The 22,864-nt window shown below is 55.7% G+C and overlaps 12 protein-coding genes across 12 annotated transcripts; 4 read left to right on the forward strand and 8 right to left on the reverse strand.

Moving 5' to 3' along the window:
* Window positions 1–2: 2 nt before the first annotated feature.
* On the forward strand, window positions 3–1,461 carry L969DRAFT_64131 (uncharacterized protein). The gene is made up of 7 exons (XM_014711528.1): window positions 3–93; window positions 153–291; window positions 368–583; window positions 641–879; window positions 930–1,019; window positions 1,079–1,272; window positions 1,327–1,461. The coding sequence occupies exons 1-7, from the start codon at window positions 49–51 to the stop codon at window positions 1,403–1,405; spliced, it is 1,002 nt and encodes a 333-aa protein (XP_014567014.1). The 5' UTR covers window positions 3–48; the 3' UTR covers window positions 1,406–1,461.
* L969DRAFT_88883 (uncharacterized protein) lies at window positions 1,119–5,224 on the reverse strand. Its single transcript, XM_014711529.1, has 12 exons — window positions 5,160–5,224; window positions 4,842–5,107; window positions 4,649–4,791; window positions 4,326–4,596; window positions 4,118–4,271; window positions 3,099–4,071; window positions 2,779–3,049; window positions 2,565–2,731; window positions 2,292–2,515; window positions 1,649–2,241; window positions 1,327–1,598; window positions 1,119–1,272 (listed from the first exon to the last, which is right to left on the reverse strand). The coding sequence occupies exons 1-11, from the start codon at window positions 5,209–5,211 to the stop codon at window positions 1,443–1,445; spliced, it is 3,270 nt and encodes a 1,089-aa protein (XP_014567015.1). The 5' UTR covers window positions 5,212–5,224; the 3' UTR covers window positions 1,119–1,272; window positions 1,327–1,442.
* A 128-nt stretch (window positions 5,225–5,352) lies between these two features.
* Window positions 5,353–6,277, reverse strand: L969DRAFT_95527 (glycoside hydrolase family 12 protein; the record flags this gene model as incomplete). The annotated part of the gene is made up of 3 exons (XM_014711530.1): window positions 5,353–5,658; window positions 5,714–6,031; window positions 6,092–6,277. The coding sequence occupies 3 exons, from the start codon at window positions 6,275–6,277 to the stop codon at window positions 5,353–5,355; spliced, it is 810 nt and encodes a 269-aa protein (XP_014567016.1).
* A 631-nt stretch (window positions 6,278–6,908) lies between these two features.
* L969DRAFT_24924 (glycoside hydrolase family 12 protein) lies at window positions 6,909–8,500 on the reverse strand (the record flags this gene model as incomplete). Its single annotated transcript, XM_014711300.1, has 2 exons — window positions 6,909–7,352; window positions 7,408–8,500. The coding sequence occupies 2 exons, from the start codon at window positions 8,498–8,500 to the stop codon at window positions 6,964–6,966; spliced, it is 1,482 nt and encodes a 493-aa protein (XP_014566786.1). The 3' UTR covers window positions 6,909–6,963.
* Window positions 8,501–8,773: 273 nt separating this feature from the next.
* On the forward strand, window positions 8,774–10,227 carry L969DRAFT_50871 (uncharacterized protein; the record flags this gene model as incomplete). The annotated part of the gene is made up of 2 exons (XM_014711531.1): window positions 8,774–9,600; window positions 9,651–10,227. 2 exons carry the CDS (start codon window positions 8,774–8,776, stop codon window positions 10,225–10,227), a joined length of 1,404 nt encoding a protein of 467 aa, XP_014567017.1.
* A 24-nt stretch (window positions 10,228–10,251) lies between these two features.
* Window positions 10,252–11,385, reverse strand: L969DRAFT_18465 (uncharacterized protein; the record flags this gene model as incomplete). The annotated part of the gene is made up of 2 exons (XM_014711286.1): window positions 10,252–11,194; window positions 11,249–11,385. 2 exons carry the CDS (start codon window positions 11,383–11,385, stop codon window positions 10,252–10,254), a joined length of 1,080 nt encoding a protein of 359 aa, XP_014566772.1.
* Window positions 11,386–11,639: 254 nt separating this feature from the next.
* On the reverse strand, window positions 11,640–12,762 carry L969DRAFT_95531 (uncharacterized protein; the record flags this gene model as incomplete). The annotated part of the gene is made up of 3 exons (XM_014711532.1): window positions 11,640–12,368; window positions 12,420–12,523; window positions 12,573–12,762. 3 exons carry the CDS (start codon window positions 12,760–12,762, stop codon window positions 11,640–11,642), a joined length of 1,023 nt encoding a protein of 340 aa, XP_014567018.1.
* Window positions 12,763–13,316: 554 nt separating this feature from the next.
* Window positions 13,317–13,599, forward strand: L969DRAFT_95532 (uncharacterized protein; the record flags this gene model as incomplete). Its single annotated transcript, XM_014711533.1, has 3 exons — window positions 13,317–13,393; window positions 13,438–13,530; window positions 13,593–13,599. 3 exons carry the CDS (start codon window positions 13,317–13,319, stop codon window positions 13,597–13,599), a joined length of 177 nt encoding a protein of 58 aa, XP_014567019.1.
* L969DRAFT_104320 (uncharacterized protein) lies at window positions 13,499–14,909 on the reverse strand (the record flags this gene model as incomplete). Its single annotated transcript, XM_014711534.1, has 3 exons — window positions 13,499–14,422; window positions 14,473–14,552; window positions 14,614–14,909. The coding sequence occupies 3 exons, from the start codon at window positions 14,907–14,909 to the stop codon at window positions 13,626–13,628; spliced, it is 1,173 nt and encodes a 390-aa protein (XP_014567020.1). The 3' UTR covers window positions 13,499–13,625.
* Window positions 14,910–14,980: 71 nt separating this feature from the next.
* Window positions 14,981–15,269, forward strand: L969DRAFT_51025 (uncharacterized protein; the record flags this gene model as incomplete). The annotated part of the gene is made up of 2 exons (XM_014711535.1): window positions 14,981–15,155; window positions 15,238–15,269. 2 exons carry the CDS (start codon window positions 14,981–14,983, stop codon window positions 15,267–15,269), a joined length of 207 nt encoding a protein of 68 aa, XP_014567021.1.
* Window positions 15,270–15,297: 28 nt separating this feature from the next.
* L969DRAFT_50718 (uncharacterized protein) lies at window positions 15,298–17,193 on the reverse strand (the record flags this gene model as incomplete). Its single annotated transcript, XM_014711536.1, has 3 exons — window positions 15,298–16,367; window positions 16,415–16,885; window positions 16,938–17,193. The coding sequence occupies 3 exons, from the start codon at window positions 17,191–17,193 to the stop codon at window positions 15,298–15,300; spliced, it is 1,797 nt and encodes a 598-aa protein (XP_014567022.1).
* A 556-nt stretch (window positions 17,194–17,749) lies between these two features.
* L969DRAFT_76622 (uncharacterized protein) lies at window positions 17,750–22,827 on the reverse strand (the record flags this gene model as incomplete). The annotated part of the gene is made up of 19 exons (XM_014711537.1): window positions 17,750–18,691; window positions 18,713–19,759; window positions 19,813–20,100; window positions 20,166–20,202; window positions 20,255–20,678; window positions 20,730–20,920; window positions 21,288–21,365; window positions 21,416–21,443; window positions 21,495–21,582; window positions 21,629–21,729; window positions 21,781–21,796; window positions 21,847–21,902; window positions 21,956–22,205; window positions 22,260–22,353; window positions 22,411–22,508; window positions 22,560–22,564; window positions 22,617–22,676; window positions 22,732–22,746; window positions 22,800–22,827. The coding sequence occupies 19 exons, from the start codon at window positions 22,825–22,827 to the stop codon at window positions 17,750–17,752; spliced, it is 3,846 nt and encodes a 1,281-aa protein (XP_014567023.1).
* Between the last annotated feature and the right edge of the window lie 37 nt (window positions 22,828–22,864).

A 22,864-nucleotide genomic window follows, 5' to 3' on the forward strand; every position in this document is an offset into this window, starting at 1 on the left:
CCAAACGACAGGTTCAAGACATTTTTCGGCGCCGACTGGCTGGACGATATGCGACCTATCTTGCTCTCTGGGCACGAGCGATCGCTGACACAGGCATGGAGAGGCCATTGCAGACGCTCGCAACCGTCTCTGACAAGTCTGCTGGTGCGCAGGTCAAGTACAATGCAGATGGCGACCTGCTGTTCACTTGCTCAAAGGACCACCTCATCAACGCCTGGTACTCCCACAACGGCGAGCGACTAGGGACCTACTCGGGCCACAACGGCACAGTCTGGACCGTCGACGTAGACTGTCAGTCATTCTCTCGCCAGCCTGCAAGCCACGCGCATTGGATCAAGAGCTGAACCCTTTTTGGCCGTGTCCACAGCGACGTCGAGATATCTGCTATCGGGTTCAGCGGACAACTGTATCAAGCTGTGGGAAGTACAGACGGGCAAGTGTTTGCAGACCTGGGAGTTCCCCACCGCCATCAAGCGCGTTCAATGGTCAGAGGACGATACCATGTTCCTCGCCGTCACCGAGAAGAGAATGGGCTACGAGGGCTCCGTCGTCGTCTTCTACGTCGGACCGGATATGCAGCCAGGTACGCAATGGCCATCGACTTTGCGCTCCTTGCGCTGAGCATGCACGTCTCCTGCAGAGACCGAGCCTATGACAAAGATCGAGACGACGTTCTCCAAAGCGACAGTGGCAGCTTGGGCAGCTCTCGACCGCAACATCATCATCGCCCACGACAACGGCTCCGTCTCGCTCTACGATCCCAAATCGGGCGAAGAGTACGACATGAGGGAGGATGTCCACGAGGCGACCATCACCGACTTGCAAACGAGCAAAGACAAGACTTGGTTTGTTACTTCCTCAAAGGACAAGTCTGCCAAAGTAGCTTTCCACTCTTACGTTGCCTGAGCGCTGGCTCACAATCGACATAGATACTGGACGCACAGGATCTCAAGATCATCAAGACCTTTGCAACTGACGCGCCGCTCAACTCCGCAGGCATTCTTCCCGGCAAACCTTACGTGCGTCCATCAAGCGCCTATGCAGCTCAAGCTGATATACTGATCGTCACGACGTCCAGATTCTCGTAGGTGGAGGACAAGATGCCATGTCCGTCACCACGACCGGCGCGCGGCAGGGTCATTTCGAGATCAGGTTCTGGCATCGTATCTTCGAAGAAGAAATCTCTCGCGTCAAGGGTGGCTTCGGGCCCTGCAACACCATCGCAATACATCCCCACGGTCTAGGGTACAGCATAGGCGGCGAAGATGGCTAGTGAGTCACGCCTGCTCTCATCTTGAGGCGCTCGCGCTAATGCCAGTACTCCAGTATCCGGGTGCATCACTTCGACGAAGAATTCTTCAAAGCAAAGCCGTATGGCCCAAGCGACGAAGCAACGCTAGACTGAGTGACATCTGTTGTACAACAATACAAAGCAAAAAGGTCTACACAATCTCCCAATGGACGGGCAACAGCCGATCGAGGCCGGACAAATACATGTTTCCGGAGCGGCATCGCACTTGACCTGCCTCAAGGAGCATGCCAAGCACATCCCGTAGCTCCTGGCCCGTCATACTCGGCAGATTCGTCCTCAGTGCGGCCTGAAAACCCTGCGTGAGTCCATCTCAAAGATGACGCATGAAAGGCTTACCTCGCTAGCCAACGGAAGATTGAAGATGCTGCTACGCACGACGAGCTTCCATTTGTTCAGCTTGCTCTGGTTGACCGTTCCGTCGACGTTGAGCCAGGTTCGAGGAAAGTATCGCGCAGACGTATGACTTCTGTCTTTGGAAAGCGCGAGACTCCATTCGCGTAGATACTTGCAAGAGACCAGCCGAGGTTCTCTGGCTCCTTCGACAAAGGCAAGCGGCGGTTGCGTAGAGAGAAGCAGTTTGGTATTCGCGAAAGTGGCTTCGTCTGTATTGCAAAGCCTTAGCGCCAAGCCATCCGGGCCTGCGCGCACGAGATCAAGCTTGAGCTGAGCTAGCTGTTCGCTTCGCGAGGCTGCTGTCGTCTTCGCCAGCTCGAGTCGCTCTTGCTCGAGCGTAGCATCATACACCAGATAGGGCTGTACTTGATTACCTGTGTAGACGACGCAGCTCGAGCTGTGGTCTTCGCTAGGCAAGAGATCTTCCGGTACATGGGGAAAGCCCGCCTCCTCCTCCTCGACTGGCAGCGTGGCAGTGTCTAGATTGTCGCCTTGGACGAAACGCACGTTCACCTCGTTCTCGTATTCGTCATCGTCTACCAACCGATAAGTCTCCTCCTCAAAGCGAAGGAAGCGAGCAGCGTACCAAACTTGCGCAGACCCTGATCGTGCTGATCGCGCGTCTCGATCGTCACTTGCGTATTGACCTCCAGTGAGGCCTCGTTATTTGCGATCTTCGAGACCAGAGCGGCCATATCATGATCACTTGCCAAGATGGGCCAAGGGCTGATTTCTGCCGGTCCTTGCAGTCGCGCTTGGGCTTCTGCCGAGTGTAACGTCGACATCGGTCCGCCGAATGCAGACATGTATCTACAGCCAGCAGGTTAGCCGAGTCCTTCTTTCTCCAGCAGCAACCCACTTTTCGGTGAGCTTGGGCGCTCTCCATTGCGCTTCGATACTGCGCGTCTTCGCAATGATGGCTCGTGTCTGCAGCTCTGCTATGGCCTGCTTGTGATTGCTGATCTTCTTCACGAGCTTTTCGTAGTCTTTGCCGATATCGCCGCTGTCGTTTTGACTCAGGAGCATCTGCAGACATTCAAGCTCCAGCTTTCCATCGTGAGCAGCGAGCTCACCTTGAATTGAGCTGTCGCCAGGCTAACAGTCGCCGTTATATCGGGATGAGCGTGTTCTACGATCGGTCCGAAGCTACCAAAGCTAGAGCATCGCGCGGCCGCATCGTTGAGCTTGTACACCATTGCGCTTTCTTTGCTGAAGAAATCCCATGTTTGCTCTGCGCGGTTCTGGTACTCTGGTGGCACTGTCAGCTTGCCCTGCCTTTCCAGCCGATCATAGATGCTTTCTGCTGCGCTTGCCGTTGCCATGATTGCTCTGTCCATGCACCAACTGTGCGCGCATGTCAATATGGCCAATGCGGTAACATTGACAGACTCACATCTCGGCAAGATCGACGTAGGATTCGAGTGCAGCGATGCGCCCGTCATATTTGAGCATTGCGGCATGCTCACGGTACGGCGAAGCTGACCAGACCTTGCGAAGATTAGACATGAACCGCTTTCGATCAGGCTCTTGGCGGAGCTCTTTGAACCGATTGTCTATTTCAGCCGCAGACCGGATCGGTCGCTGGAAGATATACTCGACGCCTGACCAGTCGATCGTGTCTCCACGGTGTAGCTCCGCAGCGATGACGACGTAGAGGCAGCACAGGAGATCATCCTCGCTCATGGTCCAAGGTCGGTCCTCATCTTCATCTTCGTCATCGTCTTCAGGATTGAAAGCTGACTGGCTTATGGCAAGCGAAGGTGGCAACCTAAGTTCTTGTCCGGCTACGCGATCATCAAAGTACGAAGCAATGCGTAGCGACGGCGCTGAGAAGCCTGCAGTACGCTTCCTGGTGAGACGGACAGGGATTTCGTCTGCTGCATAGACTGCCGTTCTGGCTCTGCGTTTCCTGGGCGGTTGAGGTGTGTCATCGAGGGAAGCATCTGTTCTGCGCTTCCGTCGTCTTTTCGGCTTCTCTGGCTCGTCCAGATCCACAGGCGTCGCACTTGCGCTGTCACGCATCGAACGATCATCTAGCAGTGCAGCAAATCTGGCCGTCCTGCCGTTATCGGACACGTCCGAGCCGTCGACGAGCATGCCTATCGTAGGCGACCGCGAGCCTTGCTGGCCGTTGAGGTATCCGTCTGCATGTGTTGAGCGCAGCTGTACAGATCGCAAGCCACGCGATGAATCCGGATAGGCCTGCTCGAAGCCATACGCCTTGATCTGTCGCGCGATGAAAGCTTCGTCCAAGCCGGCAAGACTGCGTGAGAGTTCTGCAGGATCTGGCAGACCTGCCGGCGCTGCCGACGCTTTGCGCAAGATCTGACGAGGCACTGTAGCTGTTGAGGTAAGAGCAGGTACCTCTGTAGCCTCTGTCAGAACGATGCAAAGTCAGAACAAGGGCCTCACGACTTCTGCTCGCTTCTGTCAAAGATACCATGTGCTCTGCATTGGGCACGCGGCCGTCTCGTCGAATCGTGATCTGACCACTGTGCCGTAACTCGTGCAGAGTCTTAAGTAGCTGTCGCCTGACCTTGGACTTGATGAGCTCTCGCGATTCGAGCTGCAAGCTTACTCAGTCTATACAGCGCAATGTCGACACGCGCAATACACGAACCACGTTGATGAAGACGTCCTTGATCGTGGCGATGTGAGAAGTACAATTGCACAGATAGTCGATGATGTCAGCTTTGATGCGGTCCGCGTAGGTTGTGCTTGGCTCGTAAGCGTGATTTGGCAGGGCATTATAGCGCGTCCGAGCCGCGATCAATGCCATCTGCTGGCCAGGCGGGGGCTCGGGTGCCGCACGCTCTTCGCTGAGGCGTATGCTGAAGTGGGAAAAGACATTGACTTTGGCGCCGTCATCATGGCGCACTGTGGTCTCGCGTCTGCTCGAATATATAAGCTCTTGTATACCTTGTGAGAATCAAGGGGGCGCACATGAGGCCGTGATGCTTGAGCAATCCCAGGGCACGATGTGAAGTGTCTCCTTGTGATGCTATGATGTCCTTCAGCGTGCAGCCCTTGTCTCGTGCGGCAGCAATGATCAAGAGCACGTGGAAAGCATCATCGTTGATGCCTCCCTGCTTGCCCTGCATCAGGAGCATGGCTCTGCGACTCGTGCATGACCTACAGCTGCTTCGGTGCGAGCGATGCACGGGCACAGACTTTCCCATAGCGAGTTCTCAGTGGCCACAAGCTGATCTTGTCTGGGTTTGTCAGGCTCATTCGTGCTGTGCTCGAGCAGCCGAAGCCGGTCAGACGCCAAGAGCTGTCGCCAAAGCAGCTTGACGAGTGCATCGTCAACAGCTGCCTTGCTCGAGGAGTCCTCTGACCAAGCTGTCGTGTGTTTCTCATAGTAGACTCTCGCAAAGTCGCCAAGAGCCGACTCGCTGGTGCCTGCGAAGCTGAGTCTCAACCTGAGCGCAGAGATAGCTGGCTCTTTACGGACCCTGTGAGCCCCCTAGAGCGACTTGCAGCACAAGATAATCGATCAGACTCATCGCAGCAGCTGGGGCGGTTGCTCGCCGCCCTTTCGACGCAACCGAGTCGCGTTCAACATGTCAAAATTAATCAACGAGGGGGCAAAAGCATGCAGAGGGCCGGACGACCTGCGACAATTACAAACGAACGTATGCCCACGATCACTCAATATCGAGCTGGTAGCGAGAAGTGTAGAGGAGCGCGCTACCTCTGAAGGGCTCTGTGCCTGCTTGAACGCCAGACAGGATCAAGCTAGGATCGATCTTGTAGTTGTCGATGCCGTATTGGATGAACGGCATCAGTGAGGCATTGAAGTCGTTCATGTGCGAGTTGTTGTCGTTGAGGAAAGTGAGGACTTGCCAGTTCTCGACGTTGCCAAGCCAGACTTGCCAGTGCGTGCCTTTGATGTCGGCCTCTGCGACTTTCTTGCCAGCAGGTAGAGCTGGTCCTCGTTTCGATAGCCAGATCTGCAGGGTGACAACCAGTCAACGTAATTTGCTTGGAGATGTGGGGATCGCTCACCATGATCTCCCATTTGGAATGAGCATCTGCGACGCCGTGGCCAGGCTGAGAAGTAGTAGAAAAGAAGATATCGAACGAGACATCTGCCGAGACTGCCGAGGACTGAGCGTAATGCCACTGCCAAGCAGCGCTGAGCGTCTTGTAGTCTTTGTACGGGCGGTTGCCCGTTGGCTTCTGGACGTTCGAATAGGTCTTGACCTGATCGTCATTACCTGACCATTGCCAATCGGTAGACCAGACAATGCCGCCGTCCTCTGAGCATCCGTGAAAAGCTGCACTCTGGTGTCCTGTGCCGCTGTGCATGCCCCATTGGTTGGTCTGCGGCGTACGACTTTGGCGTCAGCACGAGACTGTTTGCTCAAGTGAGACCAGACAAACGGAGAGCTCGTAGCCATTGCACAGATCGCCTTGCTGCGCATACTGTGCATTCAGAGTGAGGAGCGCCGGACGCATGAAGCCAAAGCGTTTGTGCAATTTGGCCATGCGAGTGGGCGCGAGAGCAGCTGAGCTTGCATGAGCCAGCACGCAAGCAGCGATGACGGTAAAGAGCGATAGCTTGAGCATTCTGAGAAGCGGTGGAGGTGCACGAGAGTCGATCAACGACTCGCTGCAAAGCTGAGTAGTGCCAAGCGGCGATGAAGCAAATTTGTCGAGATTCCGAGACAGGGCAACCGCGCGCATTCGGCTCGACCTGCGACGCGTATCGACTCCATAACGGGCACTAGATGCAGCATGGCGGCGAGAGCGTCAGCGCAACTTTCTGTTTGTCGACTTGTGCGACGAGCTAGCGAGAGCGTCTGGGTGAGATCTGTGGGGAGAGCACGCGCGCGCCCGATTTATATTCACGGCACACAGTGGAGATCTCCACCTGATCCCCATTCGCAGCTTCGTGTGCACGCAGGCAACAGGCGATGCTCACTTGTTGAGGCACGCTCGGCACACGAAGTCCGTCATGATCTTCTGATAGCACGCAAACTCGGACCGATGTGCACACATTCGTCCACCACGGTCTTCAGCATCACACACGAACAACCACGCGCTATCTTTCACATTATCACGTAGAATGCGTTCGTTTTGTAGAGCACCGAAAGCTGAGCTTCCCTCTCGATTTCATTTCGAGATTCATCATCTACCTTGTACGAGACTGAGTGCTCTAGGTTCTGACATCGCTTGACAGCAGCTTCAAGCCAAGCGCAATGCCCGCACTTCTGAATGCATTTGACCCGCAGACACATCAGGACAGAAAAGCCTTAGACAATCTCGATGTCCCATTTTGTCGTGACAAGGCGAGCTGATCCGACAAAAGGTTCGTGGCCTGCTTGTACACCGGACAAATTGGTCGGCTCGATCTTGTAGTTGTCGATAGCGTGATGGACAAAGGGGAGGAGATCTCCCCTGTATTCGTTCATGTTGGCGCTATCGATGTTGACGTAGCTCACGATATCCCAAGTTTGTACGGTACCCGTCCAGACCTCCCAACGCGAGCCATTGACGGTCACCTCGGCAACTTTGGAGCCTGCCGGGTTGACGTTTCGGCGCGATAGCCAGACCATGATCTCGGCCGTTGAGGTCGAGTCTGCAATGCCCTTGCCGTCTTCAGTAGACCTAGACAAGAAAATGTCATAGGACACATCAGCATCTGTTCCAATCAGCGCTGTTAGTGCATGACCGTGCGCCTGAAGGTGACGACGCACGAGCCGAATCGGCATTCTCGTATCTCCAATGCCATTCCGACACGAGCGACTTGTAAGTCGAAACGTGTCTGCTGCCGGTACGTCGCTGAACATTCGCAAACGTCTTGACGACATCCTTGGCGCCAGACCATTCCCATTCGGTCGACCATGCGATCGAGCGACCGACACAGCCATCAAAGTGGACTTTCTGATTGCCCTGGCCGGCGTACTGGTTCCATTGATTCGATGAGAGGATGATACCAGAGCAGGGCGTCTCCTTGACGGCATATTGTCCGCTCAGTGTCAGAGCCCCAGCCATCGTGATCGCGTCCTTGCCACGGGGAGCGGGTCGCGAGGGTTGGGGGGCTGGGACAGGCGTAGACGCATGGTGCTCTGCTGACTCGGGCGCAGCTTTCTGCAAAGCCGGCTGAGTCTTCTTGGGCTTGGGCTCAAAGGGCTGCGTTTTGGGTCTATCGCCATGGTCTGCTTTCGGCTGACGAGCTTTTCCGAGTTTGCTGGCCTCTGAGTGCTCATGCGCCAGGTGTGCCTCATGAGCCAAATGGGCTTCGTGGTCCAAATGGGCCTGGTGTGCGACATGCGCAAGATGACCGACATGATCGACATGTGCGAGGTGAGCATCATGCGCTGTCATTGCTTCGTCGGCAACGTAGCCAGCATGTTCACGATGAGACTTGGGCTCTTCATGATGCTTGCCCTTGTGTGCATGGTGATGTTTGCCTTTCTTGTGTTGAGCCTCATGATGATGCTGGGGTGCATCCTCATGACTCTCTGACTTAGCAGGTGCCGTCTTGGGAGCGTTGCTATGAGATGGCTCGTGAGCAGGAGGAGGCTTCACAGGCGCTTGCTTAGGGCTCTGGTGGTACACGGGCTTTGGCTGATGGTGTACTACCGGTTGGGTCTTGGGCGGCGGATGATCGATCGGCTTCTTCGTAGACGGAGGCGGGGGCGAGGTATGCTGAACGGGCTTGGGCGATGGCGACGAGGTAGCGGGACGACGACAGGTCCTTCTGGACACATGCGGGTAGTCTGCTGCGGCGTCCTGCGCCAGCAGACTGAGACCGACTGTAAAGAGCGTGGCGACGAGCAGCTTCATTGTTTGGGTACGTCTCTTTCGATCTTGGGAGCGCTACGAATTTCTTGCTCGACGACCATCGCGAACGAGACGACGTGGCACAGTGTCGGTCCGTCGCTGTGTTTCAGAGCAAGCACGGATCAGCTGACGAGACAGTTTGAAGGTGTGAAGGGGAGCAAGGGAAGGAGTGACAGCCATGCGCAGATCGCCGTGAAAAGCTTGCAAGGCTGAAGACATGCAAGACGCGACTTGTCCTTGTCGGCCTTGTCACCGACCGATCGATGACGGAGACAGATGGTCAGAAGCACAAATGCCATCGTCGGCATTGTCTTTGTCTCGCTCATCTTGGACTTGCTGGCCTTCACCATCCCGCTGCCTCTCTTCCCTCGACTGATCCAGCACTATGTCGATCAAGAACGACACGGTAGCACGCTCCTCTCGTCGACGCTAGCCGGTCTACGTCACTATAGAGCCTACCTACACAGCTTGGGCCTTTCTCAGGTATCTACCGCAACAGAGCAGAACGTCAAATGGGATGTCACACTGTTAGGTGGCCTGCTCGGCTCGGTCTTTTCGCTGGGACAGTGCGTCATCGCGCCAGCACTGGGCAGATTGAGCGACAAGTATGGCCGCCGCGCCGTCTTGCTCACCACGATGGCAGGCAACATCCTCTCCTCGCTCGTCTGGCTCTTCTCGACCACGTTCTCGACCTACCTGCTCTCGCGAATCATTGGTGGACTGAGCGAGGGTAACGTCCAGCTCAGTATTGCCATCATCTCCGACGTCACGACTTCTCAGCAGCGAGCAAGAGCGATGGCGCTCATCGGGCTCGCTTTCAGCTTGTGCTTCACCTTTGGCCCGGCATTGGGCGCCTATCTCGCCCCTAGAGCAATGTCAACCAGCCTATCGCTCAACTACTATGCCATGCCGGCTGCAATGGCGACCGGGCTCCTCATAGCAGAGACTCTCCTGCTCGCTGCTCTCCTGCCGGAGACTCGAACATCTACTGCCAATCTTTCGTCCGAATCGACCAAGCAAGCTCCTCGCCGCTCCGTCACAGAAAGGCGAGCGCGACTGACTGCACTCAGATCGACCCATCTCGGCTTCATCCTATTCTTCTCGTCAGTGCTCATCGACTGTCGCTGCATTCTGCTGCTAACTTTCTCCGCAGAGGCGCCGAATATACCCTGACTTTCCTAGCATACGATCTGTTCGCCTACTCGAATGCGAAGAACGGACGCCTGCTCGGCTTTATCGGTCTTCTCAGTGCGCTCCTACAAGGCGGCTATGTGCGTCGGGCGGCAGTCAAAAAGGGATCGGCCTATCTCGCAAAGACAGGCATCTCCTCATCCGGCCTCGCAATGGTGCTGCTCTGTCTACTGCCAGCATTGGCAGACACCTCACCTCGAGCGAGTGCCCTCTGTCTCTATGCAGCAGCGGCAGCTCTGGCATATACCAGCGCAACAGTCGTCAACTCGCTCAACACACTCGCATCGCTCGAATGCGACGAGAGTATGCAGAAGGATGCACAGCCGAAAGACGTCATACCCAAGGGCGAAGCGCTCGGTAGAATGCGAAGCGCAGGACAGCTCGGTCGAACGCTCGGTCCCTTGCTCGCCACTTCTACGTACTGGCTATTGGGTCCAGCAAAATGCTACGGAGCATTCGCAGTCGGTCTGCTTGTTGTCCGCTTTCGCTCTCAGGCTGTGCTCAGCGCTTCACCCGATCACGACGAAAAAGCAGAATAATGCATCTCGCACGCAATGCGCTCGCTACCTCAACAATTTGCCCAAGAGTCCCTGCACTTGAGCAATCGCCTGCTGAGCTGCTGTGCCGACATTCCCTGTCGTCGTCGTCGTCGCCTGAGTGGTCGCTTGAGCGGTTGTATTGCCTGTCGTCTGTGCATCAACTGCGGCAGCCTTCTGCTTCTTTTTCGTCGTCGTCGTCGTCGTCTTCGCCTTGCGCGTTGTCGTCGTGGCGGTGGTCTGAGCGGCAACAGCTGCGGCTTGCTTGGCAGCCAATACAGCATCTTGAGCATTAACGGCCGTCGTATTATCACTCGAGCGTGCTTTGACCGTGAAGTAGACGACATCGTCGAAAGCACCCCGCTGAGCTACAGGTCCGTTCAAGGCTGCATGATTAGCCGTCGTAGTGATACTTGCTAGTCTGTATGCACCGGCAGGCAGTCCACCGGTGACATCGGTACTGAGCACGCCATTCTGCGCTTGATCGTTAAGACCCTTGAAGAAAGCGAACGAGGTAGGATCCACTGGCGTAGTCTGTTGCAGTGAGCTGAGCTTCTGAATGACCACATGCGAATGTCCGAGCGTGATGCCTTGCGCATCGAGCTGAGCTGGCGCAGAGAAGTAGTTCGTGTCAGCATTGACGAACTGACCAGTGGCAAGGTTGGAGATCGCCATCTTTATCGTGAACGTCTCGTCCGGATTGATGAGATCATTGTTCAACGGGTTCTGGAACTTGGTCGAAGGTAGCTGATTGGCCGCAGCGATCTGACCGAGCGGTATGGGGTTGCACGAGCCTTGCTTCTGCTGGAGACCATTCGTGATCTGCTGATTTGTTCCCGCACAAAAGTTGATGAAGTTGTTCGTCGAGGTTAATGATGGTACTTGGCCAGCCTCTGCGACTGCCTGTCCGTTCTGTGCAATGTTTGAGCCGATCTGAGATGCGTCCAGAGTGAGACTGGTTTGTAAAGCGCTACGTCAAAGCGTCAGCCAAGCCCAGCTGAGATCTTGAGAGCGCATGACATACTTGTTGACCGCAGCGTTGTTCTGTGTCTTGGTTCTTCCAGCCCGCGGTAACAATTGCATGCGAGAGTCTGCTGCATAAAGATGCGCCGGCGCAAAGCTCATCAAGAGCACGAAGGAGAAAGGCGTCACTGAAAGCATGACGGCCAGCGTCTATTGAATCTGACAAGTCGGAAGCAGGAAGCGAGATGAACTGCACGAGACGATTGCTGCATCATAAAGGCTTGGCGCGAGGTGAGAAAGGGAAGCGAGATGTAAGATTTGTATGCGTGCGCACGGACCGCGCGAAGACTAGTTGCGCAAGGTAAGATTGCATCAGCAGATACGCGTGCGCCTGCGAAAGTCAAAGCCCCCAAAGAGATGCATCCGACTATGCACTCTGCATACAAATGCCGCTATGCGAATGCTGCAGCAATCGCCTTCCTGAGCGCATCTTCCTCCTTGAGCGCTTCAGATGACGGCTTGGGCACCGAGGCAGCTGCACGGGGTTGACCTTGCGCCGAGGCCGATGCAGGACGAGCAGGGTTCGATGCCAATGCAGCTGGGCGTGCAGGGGGATTGCCACGCGAAGTCTGAACTTGTGATTGCGATTGCGATTGGGGTCGACCGCTACTCTGAGGCGGAGCGCGAGGGGGCTGACGAGCCTGCTGTGCGGGTACCGGCGGAGCGGATGAGCTTAATTGTGCTTGGGTTTGAGCTTGTCCGACCGAGAAGTAGATGACATCATCAAAGGCACCTCGGGCTGCAACAGGTGAAGTAATGGCCTGATGATTTGACTGACTCAAGATTGAAGCCAGTCTATATTCGCCTGCCGGCAAGCCACCTTGTAGTTCCAAAGACATGACGCCGTTGACCGCTTTGCCATCCATTGCTTTGAAGACGGCAAACTGAGTGGGATCGAGCATTTCGGTACTTGATGCAGAAGCAACCCGCTGAATGACGATATGACTGTGCCCCATGACATATCCATTCTGATCCAGTCGAGACGGTGCAGCTAGATACTCCGTCTCGCCAGAGACAAAGTTGCCCGAATCGAAGTTGGCGACGGCCAGCTGGATTGGAAAGCTTTGACCTGCTGGTAGCGCTTGGCCGTTGCGTGGGAATTGGAAGCGAGCTGAGGGCATCTGTTAGGCAGCATCAGCAACAGGTCCGAGCACCAGGGCAAGTAGACATACCTTGTCGGCTGCCATGAGCTGGCCCATAGGGATCGGATTGCATGAGCCCGTCTTGACTTGACGGCCGTTTGTGATCTCTTGGTTCGTTGAGCCACAGAAGTTGACTGCTCTGCACGTAAGCTCATGTCAACATATGACATCTTGTGCACATACTGAAGTTGTTTGCCGAGGTAAGAGACGGGCTTTGACCCGGTGCGACTTTGCCTGACATGCCATCTCGCCCACTCGCAGTACTGATCTGAGATGGATCCACACTGAGGACCGTCTGGGCTTCGGGCGCAAGGGGTAGACCGCTAACTTGCAACGCGAGTACTGAAGCAAGGCAGATCACTGTCGTAAGCATTTTGCTGCTTGTAGCCGGAGACTGGCTCTCGTGAAGCGAGCAAAGATCTTATAGATGGGCAACATTCCGTGCGGCGCAAGAAGGGGAGGACGTGGCACAGCCTCTTGCCACGGCGCATAGCAGAGCACTGCCAGGAGACTCGAGGGAGGTTCAGTGCTCGATCCGTCTGATGAAGCCGATGAGAGAAAGGCTCGTGCGCAGGGTGCGCGTGCCGCGTGCGATCAAGACAAAGGAGGCATCGTCATTGCGATTGACGAGCGATTCGGGAGAGGCCTGCCTGCCTGCTTTGTCATTGTCTCCGAGCGACGACAGGCCGATCCACCGCCCATTCATCGACTGCGTAAGATTTGCAGGCAAACTGGGATGTTTCGCATTTTTGTTGAGCTGTAGATGCCGCGCATGCGGCTGGCGATTTTAGCCAAACCTTGCTTGCTCTCACTTGCAGCACCTTTGTCTGCTCAAATTTTCATCCACTTTCCTCTCGCCGTTACTTCACCGCTCTTCACCTACACTCTCGTTCTTTGGGGCCGCGCAAAGACCGGACAGAGCCTCGTATGACGCCGAGCGCGCCTATAATCACTCGTAGAGGCTCTGCGGCATGGGAATTGCCTCTTTGCGCGACCTCCTCGCTGTCACATCAAGTCCGGACTTGGCAGCCTGACGCATCATCGCAAGCTCCTATTACTGTTTGCTCCTCAGGCGCAACTCGGACGATGGAGTACCAACTCGACACGATGCAATCAAGAGAGTGAGATTGTGCAATGCAAGGTATGCCTCTACAGAGTGCAAAGTGTCTATACTGATTATGCTTATTTTGATGACATGTCTAGATGCTAGTGAGACGCCGAACCGACAGAGCTTTCTCAAGACCAGCCTTGAGGCACAAAGTCGTCCGCAATTTGCCAAGGATCATTGCTAAGCGTCGGGTAGAAAGTCGACACCGGCACGCGGTCGGACCAGCCTTGGTATGTCATTGCATCCGTCAGCGCATTCATGTCGTAGCTGACAGGCATCGCAGGTGCAGGCATAGACTCGTACAAATAAGACTTGAGTGGCGCGCCCATCGCCGGTTGGAGCTCCGGCTGCAATTGACAGGTCGCTGGTGTGGGTGTATCGGGCGCTGCAGGAAGCTGCCAGCCCCATAGAGACGATGGCTGCTGCGGCTTGACTTCCGACGTCATCGACATTGGGCTAGCGAGGACAGATTCGACACGGTGATCCATGTAGCTGCTTTGCAGCGAGGACAGCATGTCGGGCGACAGCTGCAGACCATCGTCCACCGAGAACCCGGAGCTCGCCGATGTGACGGAAAAGGCGCTGGGCGACTCTGACCAGCACCCGATGGGGATATCGCCTGATTGCTCAGGAAGACCGAACGTTGGCTGGCGGAGCGAGAAGCATGGCTCGTCGACTTCAATCGGGCTGTTGAACTGGCTAAAGGTCGATGCGCTCGACAAGTCGCTTGCGTAGAAATCGCTCGACTCGCCACAGTCCGAACTCGACACGAAGGAATCAGATCGAGGCGTGAAGGACATCTCAGACTTGGCTGATGCGGTCCGCGAGCGAGAGGAAGTAGCCTTCAGTCTGGTTACTTTGGCACACGCTTTTGGAGAAGCAGGCTCAGACATCTCTATTCGCTTTGCAGGACGATAACAATAATCTGCAAAATGTATCAGACGAAGTCCAGAAAAGCAGACCGGCTCAACTGACTCGGATACATCTGACCATGCTCACGCTTTGCTTGCGCTGCCTTTTGCGCATATCTTTCCTTTACTTCAGCCGGTTCTTTTCTGCACAAACGATGAAAAGTCAGCCACTTCTACAAGAACCGTTTGTATAGCAGCGACGAACCTCCACAACTCTCCAATGATCTTGCTCAGCTCGGATTGACGCAGAACCTTTCCCTTGACGCTGTCGCCGAGATCGTTTGCTGCAAGTCTCTCGTGCCGGTACAGGATGAATTTGTTTGGCGCTCTCGGAATGTGTGACTTGTTCTTGTTGCGTTTGTTGGCCTTCTTGGGCGAAAGCAAGGGCGATGACAGCATACCGACCTGACCATCTCGGTCGACAAAGGTGTTGCCTGTAGCGATATCGCCAAAGACTGCGTGCGGATCTGAGCAGTCGAAGCCAAGACCGATAGCCGGCATTGCCAGGTTTTGCTGCGAGTTAGTCCATTGCGATACAAAGGCAGACGACATGGCTGCTTGTTCCTGCGAGAATGCTCGACTACCGACTCAAGACTCGCTACTTGAGAAGGTCTACTTCCAAGGCTCAGTATGTGTCGCACGATGCATTCCTAGCGGCACTTCTGGCTATGCGATCCTCCGCGCCTTTTCGAGCGTTTCACCCTGATGCTACGGTCAGGTTCTCGTGGGCTAGTCGCTCGATTGCGCGTAAGCGACGATCACTAAAAAAGAAAGTTGTTATTCAGTCCATTAAATTTCATATTTCACGCGCAGTCCGGCCTTGTGGTAGCGACCGAAAACATCGCCGCGCCTGTAAGATGAGCCAGTATAGCAAGACGAGAGCATGCATTCAGTGCCTGGCTAACAACGCATCTTCTTCCCATGGGTCAAACGGCCTCGACCTTACCGAAGTGCGATTGATTTCCTGAGCCGCGCTCGGTTCGTTCCAGATGGTGGCGTGCTGCCGCTGACCGACTGCGGACTGATCGTCATCAAATATGCCGTGTGGCAGGTGCGACCGGCTTGCGGAATGAAGGTGCAGGCTAGAAGGAGGCAGGAGCGGCTTTGAGCCGGCAATTGCAGAGGCGTCTGCCCACGGGCTGTGTGACGAGCCTCCTAGCGCCGATAGGGCTGAGTCGACCAGAGGTGAATAGTTTGTGGATTCTTGTCTCGGCTGCGGCAACGCAGGCAGGTAAGCTTGTTCGTTGGGTGTTTCGTAAAACCTATGCGCGGCAGTGAGGCCGGATGGCGTGACTTGCTCGTAATAACGACTGATCAAAGCTGACTGCTTGAGAGCCAGTCGGGTTTTGAGGTTCTCAAGACTGGCTTCGCTGGCTTGGACGCGATTCCTTGCAGCTGCCATGGATGCCTCTGCATCCTTGACTTCACTCGTCTTGCGAGCGACGTCAGATCTGACTTTTGCCAGGTCTGTCCTCGCACGAGCAGCTTGGGTATCGATCTTTGCCAGTGCTTCGCTCTTTCGTTTCTCCAGTCGTCCGAGCTCTGAACGTAGGCGGGCTGTGTGGTCTTGCGCAGTTCGCTTGGCGTTGCGTGTCATGGTCAGCTTTCGCTCAGTCTGTAAATGTCCTTGCTCCGATGCTCGACGAGCGTCCTCTGCAGCTCTAGTGCGAGCCTTCAGCGTCACCCTCGCTAGATCGTCTTCGCGCTTCTGATTCCTCAGTTCTTCGAGATCTGCTTGGAGCTGGTGCTGCGTTGCTCGACTAGTCTCTTTGACCTGCTCTAGCTGCGTCAATAGCTCTGTATGAGCAGCCGAGACCGTTCTGCTGGATGTTCGTGCCCTGTCGTCGTGTCGTGGGTGAGCTGGTGCGGTTCGCCTGGCTTTGGCAGCCGCTTCTGCTGCCGCCGCCTTTTGTCGAGCTGCCTCTTCCCGCTTCTGCGCCTGTTTAGCTGCTCGTTGGCCTGCACTACCTTCAGTCATACATTCTTGTAGACCGAAGCAAGCGTACCTTTGGTGTCACGGATCAATTTCGGCGTCGCATCAGTTTCCATGGCGGCAATGGACGTGGCTAGCTTGATGGCTTCGGCTTCGTGATGGACATGTTCATCGAGTGCCCACCAATGACCAAGAGCGCCGAAGAAGACAGCTTGGCGTTGCGCGAGATTGAACCCGGTTGTTGAGCCGGCTTCGTCTGCGAATGCAGCCTGGCTTGTCTGGGCTGGCTTGTCCTGCGTAAGCGTCGCTTCGGCGCCCGTGCTGAGCGCATCATGATGCAACGTGACTGTCGAGAAGAGATGATAGTTGCGCAGGGTGTATTCTGGCGTTTTGAGACTGATCATCATGCGCTTGGTAAAGGCAAGCGTATGTGGGCTGCCTTTTGATGAGACGCTCTGAGTGCGCAGGCGGTGCAAGTGTGTCTTGAACGATAGATCCGTCAAGTATATCCTGAAGGAGACATCCTTGGGATTGCCGAGATAGCCTGCAGCAAGAACAGTCAGCCGGGCTTTAGCGGTCCGAGCGCACAAGCTCACATAAGAGCAAGAGAACCGCGACAAAGACAAGCCAGACGAGCGCAGTCGTATGCTGAGACAGCGCTCGTGAAGTGTTGTATGGCGTAGCAGGCCACTGGGACTGGCCATTGGCAGTTGACAGACCGAGAGAGCGAGACAAGAAAAGCGTCCAGTGTCTCCGGAGAGCGACCACGTCTGAGGCCAGCGTACGCGGCAGACCATTCTGATCTATAGCTATCGAGTCTGACGAGCCGAAGCCGAGCCAATGCCCGCCCATGGCCCCAACAGAGCCCAGCAAGAGCGGCCAGGGTCCCATTGAGTCAGACCGTCTTTTTCTCCGCAAGCTGACTAAACCATCCAACTGGTCTTGCGCACTGAGCTATTCGATTGGCGATGTGTATGAGCAGCGTTTTGCTCGCTTATGTGTAGAGCCCGGCCAGCAAGAGACGACCGGCAAAGAGCTGGTCGCGGACTTGCAGTGGGGCTTATTAAGTCTCGCGAGGTGGTTTCGTCGCTGTAGACTTGTTGGGAGTCGAGCAATACGCGCTGCTATTGACCACAGCGTGCAAAGTCACAGTGTGGCAGCCGTTCAGCCTCAAAATCGCGATTGTGTTTCGAGCCGTTCGCTCGCTTCAAATCAGAGTCGGCATTATTGAAAACTCTCACGCGACCGCGTATGAACTGTGCCCCTCTTGCCGCACACGCGCAGCTTCGGTCTACTACTTGATTATCGTCACAACAATTTGTGTCTGACTGTCATACAAGGACACGTCCGGGTATCGATCCGAGCTAGAGAGCGCAGAGAGAAGCATATGCTTCACATTGCGCTTCTTTTAGAGCACCATCTCTGCCATGCTGACACTGGGCTGTTGGTGCGGGTAACTGAAAGCACTGCCATGATCAGAGAACGATCGAGGATGCTGCGTCGATCGGCCGAGCGAGGGCGGTGGCATGATCCCGTTTGGCTCGTTGCTCGCAGCAGGTTGAGATTCGGTGAGTTGCCTGCTGAGGGGACTATTCAGTTGTTGCTGCGGCTGGGCTGGCCACTCTCGCTGCAACTGAGCATGGGGATGCGAGGCCTCCTGCTGCTGCGGCAATGCTGGCATGCCAGACCAGCCCGAGACAGGCTCACCATACGCCGGAGGCTGCGGTGGCATCGCTGAGTAGGCAGAATAGCGGTAAGGCGTATATGGCCCCCCGGCAAGCAGCGAGCGACCGTAGCTCGGCAGTCGATTGACATTGGGCGTCAGAGACCGATGTCGGCGTTCCGGGAAGAGAGGCGTCAGGTTCGAGAAGCCATGCTGGGGATCCATCGAGGCTTGACGGTAATTGCCAAAAGTAGCGGAATCAACTTTCTGTCGTGGCGAGCTGACAGGCTGCTCGCTCTGATAGCGTTCCGCTTGCGCTTGTTGAAGCGATGGGCCCAGTCCCGCCGATGCAGGAGCCGAAAAATGTAGGCCAAGGCCGTAGGAAGTGCCAGATGAGGGGGCAGTCTGAGTACGAAGTAGTTTCCGTGGGCGCTGGTGGTCGGGCGATCGCGCGCTCGACGCTTCGCTCGCATCATCTCGCCCGTCAACGACAGACTCGTTGTCCCTAGGCGGACGCTGAGCACCTCCCTCGAAAGCATCGACGACCTTTTGGAGTTGCTCTTGTGTTTCCTCGCCTTCGTAGTGGGTCTCGTCGACCACCTCGGCAGCATTCTCCCGCTCGGCCTTTTCGTGCACTTTAGCATGTATCGACAAGTTGTCCGATCTGCGTTGGGCATCAGCAGATATCTATTGTCAATGCCAACAGACCTGCCTGGCGAAGCGCTTGTCGCATTGTGTGCAGACGTAAGGCTTTTCTAGGGTATGCGTGCGAACATGACGAGTGAGATGCTCGAGTCGCTTGAAAAGCCGACCGCAAGCTTGAAGCGGACAGACATACGATCGCACAGCCGAGCCGGGTGATGCACACGAGGCCGACGAGATGGACGTATTGAGCAGAGGTAACTCGGGCCCGTGCGAGTAGCCTGGCGCTGTCATGGGAGGAGCGGGTAGCATAGGAACATATGCGCCTTCGGGAGACGGGTAGGGCGGCATGTGGTGATGATACATGTAGCCACGTAGTTGGGGCGACGCCATGGGAACAGGCGAGTAAGACATGGGTAGAGACATGCCATGGTGATGTCCATGATGCTGATGAAGATGATGCTGCTGCTGCTGCTGGTGACCGTATCCCTCAAAGCTCGATTGACGGAAACGATCGTCTGGCGACTCGTGGCCTTGCGGCGATGAGCGGGCAGAATGCGGATCGTGTTCATCGCGAGTGCGCTTCGTGCCCGTTTTGCGACGTTGCTTGTAGTTGGGCGAGCCTTCAAAGAGAGAGAAGGAGCCCAGGACACTGCTGACGGCAGGATTGGGTATCGCTTTGAGCGAGCCTGATGGCTCCTCCTTGACAGACAGAGCCTGTCCGCCAGCTGGGCTAGCGCTCGAGCCTTCAGTGACCGCGCGAGCAGAGTTGAGCAAAGGTGTAGAGACAGATGGCGCGGGTAAAGTGACGGAGCTGCTGATCTCCGCAGATGAACCGCCATCGTCAGCAAGAGGCAGCTGATCTTGATCAGGCGTCTTTTGCGAGCGAATGAATTGATCATGCAAGCTCTTGGTGGGATCGTAGGTGAAGCTGAGCGCTGGCTCGGCGACTGCCTCTGTCGTTGGTTCTGTGCCCAGCTTTTCGCGCTTGAGGTCACGATCGAGAGCGTCGAGGAAGAGACGATCGTGAGGGACGGAGAACCAGTAGAAGACCTTTTGTTTCTTCTGTGTCCGGATACAGTTGTACTTGAACAGCAGCTCGAGGAACTCGGACTGTCCATGTCCGATCAGTCACGGACTGGGCGGGCCAGACACGGCAGACTGACCTTGGGACCTTCTAGACAGGCATCTGTGCCAGACTTGAGGTTGCGGAGATCGGAGAAGATGCCTTCTTCGAACTTCTTGGAGTTGCGGACAGGCCGGCCAAAGGCGAGGAAACGAAAGTGGAGCGCGCGAACGATGTCGGTGCCGGTGATGTGGTATAGACCGTTCCAGAGGACGCAGGAGACGAACTCGCCGGTGGGCAGCAAGAAGCGATTGAGACGCCGTGCATCGTTGTTCTGTATCTCATTGAGGTCGATGGCAGATTGGTCGAACGAGCCGGGCGCGGTCGCCTGCAAAAGGCCAAACAGGACACTGTCAGTCTTTTGACCGACGACAGAGAAAGAGATAGACTGACCAAGAAGAACTTGAGCTTCGTGACGGCGTCAAGGAGCCTGGATGATGTCAGTCAGACAACGATAGGACGGTGTTGGCAAGGCTGCTCACTCTTGAGGTGTACGACCGCCTGCAGCCGGGTTGGAGTCGAGCTGATCCTGGACGGCGACGTGCGTCTCAGCCTGTAGGAGAGTGACATCCTGACCGTTCGGTGACGGCATGAGACTGGTGACAATCGAGCCCGTCTGAAGCGAGACAGCCATCGTCTGGTCGCCGTCGTCAGTTGATTGCACGTCAACGACGAGGGGTATCGGTCGATCAAGAGACGGTCTCGTCTTATGGGTGGGTATGTAGCCGATCGCAGACAGCGTCCGGGATGGGTCGATAGGCGAGTCGAGCCTTTGTGCGTTGAGCAAGAGCGAGTAGCTCTGTTGAAGCTGTGTCAACGCCGTCATCGGTTGTGACCCCTTTGGGTTGCTGTCCCGTGCAGTGTAGTCAGGGTGTGATCTCCTCGCGATGTCGTCAAGCAGATAGACTAGGAGCGCTTCCTCTCACTCCACTCGTTGTCTTGCCTCTCGTCACCTACTTTCTCCTCGCTCGTTGCACGGCAACAAGCGCTCGCTCTGGCAAGATTGCAGGTCGCAGCTCGTCAGATCCACGCCTTTGTCCAGGCGGGAGCGTGTCAGGGTCGTCTGTTGTGTATGACTTGATGCACGGGTGATGTCTCCTCGACTGCGCCTGGCCCCAAGCTTGCGTTTACCTCCTCCCAGGGTCAAGCTCGCCTTGGGTGGTCATGTCGAGCCTCGCAAGCACGCGGAAGCATTCAGCCGCCAGACTAGCGAGCGTGTCCTCCTCATCGAATCCACTCCACATTCCCTTCCTGTCTCCAGTGCCCGGTCCTAGTCTGAAACTCAGCTTTACCTAATTCCTGCAGGCCAGAGTTTCTTTTGTGTGACCCTCTTCGCGCCCGCGCTGGCTGTGATCGACGGTCACTCGCCGCGCGAAGACATTGGTCACCGATGCCCCGGCGAAGGCCGAACATCAGTCTAGATCTTTTTCCTGTTGAATTAGTTCATTGGCCTCGCTTCCTCAACACTGGGTGCGTACGAACCACGTATGGCTTTGCATTGAACGCAAGGCCTACACGTAGGGCGGTCCGAGCGCCTTCCTGAACGCTTCCAGGCAAAATTCCACGGTCACGAGCAAGACGCCTCCGCCCGGTCTGGACCATAATATTAGCGTGAAGGCCACGCATGACCAAGAAAAACGTACGCCAATCGGAGCACCTTTGGGGCGAATCCTATGCAAAATCATGAGCCAAAACACGTGGAGAGATCAAAGGGTTGCATACCTGACCATAACGCCGCCGTGCCCTCTTCTCGCGCAATCGTGGCCAATGCGGGGAAGGTCCAATTGTATTTGGGGACTTGTCCAGCCACCTGTGCTGCTATCAGCCACCGCCAGACTGCAGTGGAGGCGTCTTACCTTGGGCGAATTTTGCACACGTGATTTGACGACATCGAATGGCGTGTTGATGAGCGTTCCTACGAAGCCACCAATCGAGCCCGAGATAAAGTTGTTTCTCACTGTAAGCAATCATCAGCTTTTAGTCCGCGCATGGCTATCGCGAGACGTGCATTCGCTTGACTTTGTCTGAGAGAGTTTGAGATGAGCGCCATACCTCTCCTAAGGGAGAGACGTACCGTTGCTTTGGGCATCATCTGTCTGACCGAGTGAATGCAGCCAAAGTAGCCACCATCTGTCATAGCGAGCTCAGCCTGGCAGCATGGCTGTAAGCCACCCTGAGCATACTCCAGGAGACGTGCCGCCAGAACGTCGGTTCCAGACCGCCGTAGAGACCGAGCAGACCTTCATTCTTGACGATCTTGCTGACGACGTCCATCGGTCCAGAGTAAAGTGAAGCAGATGCCTTGTCTTGCAGCCTGATCTTGACAAGCTCGAAAGGAACGACGACGATGGACTCGGTCGCGCCTGCAGTACATCCCGTCAAGACAGACAATCCTCTCGTCATCTCGTTCGTGTCAAAAGCAGTCTTGTACGTCTGTGATGCCTCTCCTCAGTGGCTTGTACGATAGCCCGGCGCGAGGACACCCACTTTGCCCCAAAAATCATTCGCTGCGAATTTGACTGCTCGCTTGGGCGCCTCGAGCATGAGGGGCGGGATCAGCCCTCTATATAACCGCCCGAATCTGTCATGTAGGTGAGGTTTCAGCGCTGGCCTATTTGTGCAGGAAGCCACGCCGAACCCCTCTTCTGCGATGATCTTGCGGAAGCAGTCCACCATGCCATTGTACTGCGTTCCTCCTGCTTTGCTACCTCCTTGCAGCTGTATACGTGTCTTGACCTACGTACGAGGATGAGCAATCGCTGAAACGGATCGTTCAGAGAGACGCACGACGTCTGCTCTTCGCGCGTCAGCCACCGTACAAACGCAAAGCTACCCCAGCTTTACCTAGAGGATAAAGACATAGTAGCTCGGTCACGCCTGCTATTGCACCCGCCGCAAATTGGTCTGTTCAAGAGCGAGCATGAGGAATGAGCTGATTGATAGTGAAGCGGTGGCTAACAGATGAACGGCAGGGCTGCGTGCAGGGCGATGTCAGCACTGTATATTGAGCAGATATCTTCGACCCACGCTTAGGCTTGGTAGGTGAAGTAGCCATGATCGAGCAGGCCAATCGTCTTTCTTGCGCTGCGCCG

The sequence above is a fragment of the Mixia osmundae genome (assembly GCF_000708205.1).
Source record: "Mixia osmundae IAM 14324 unplaced genomic scaffold scaffold_7, whole genome shotgun sequence".
In the NCBI taxonomy this organism is placed as follows: domain Eukaryota; kingdom Fungi; phylum Basidiomycota; class Mixiomycetes; order Mixiales; family Mixiaceae; genus Mixia; species Mixia osmundae.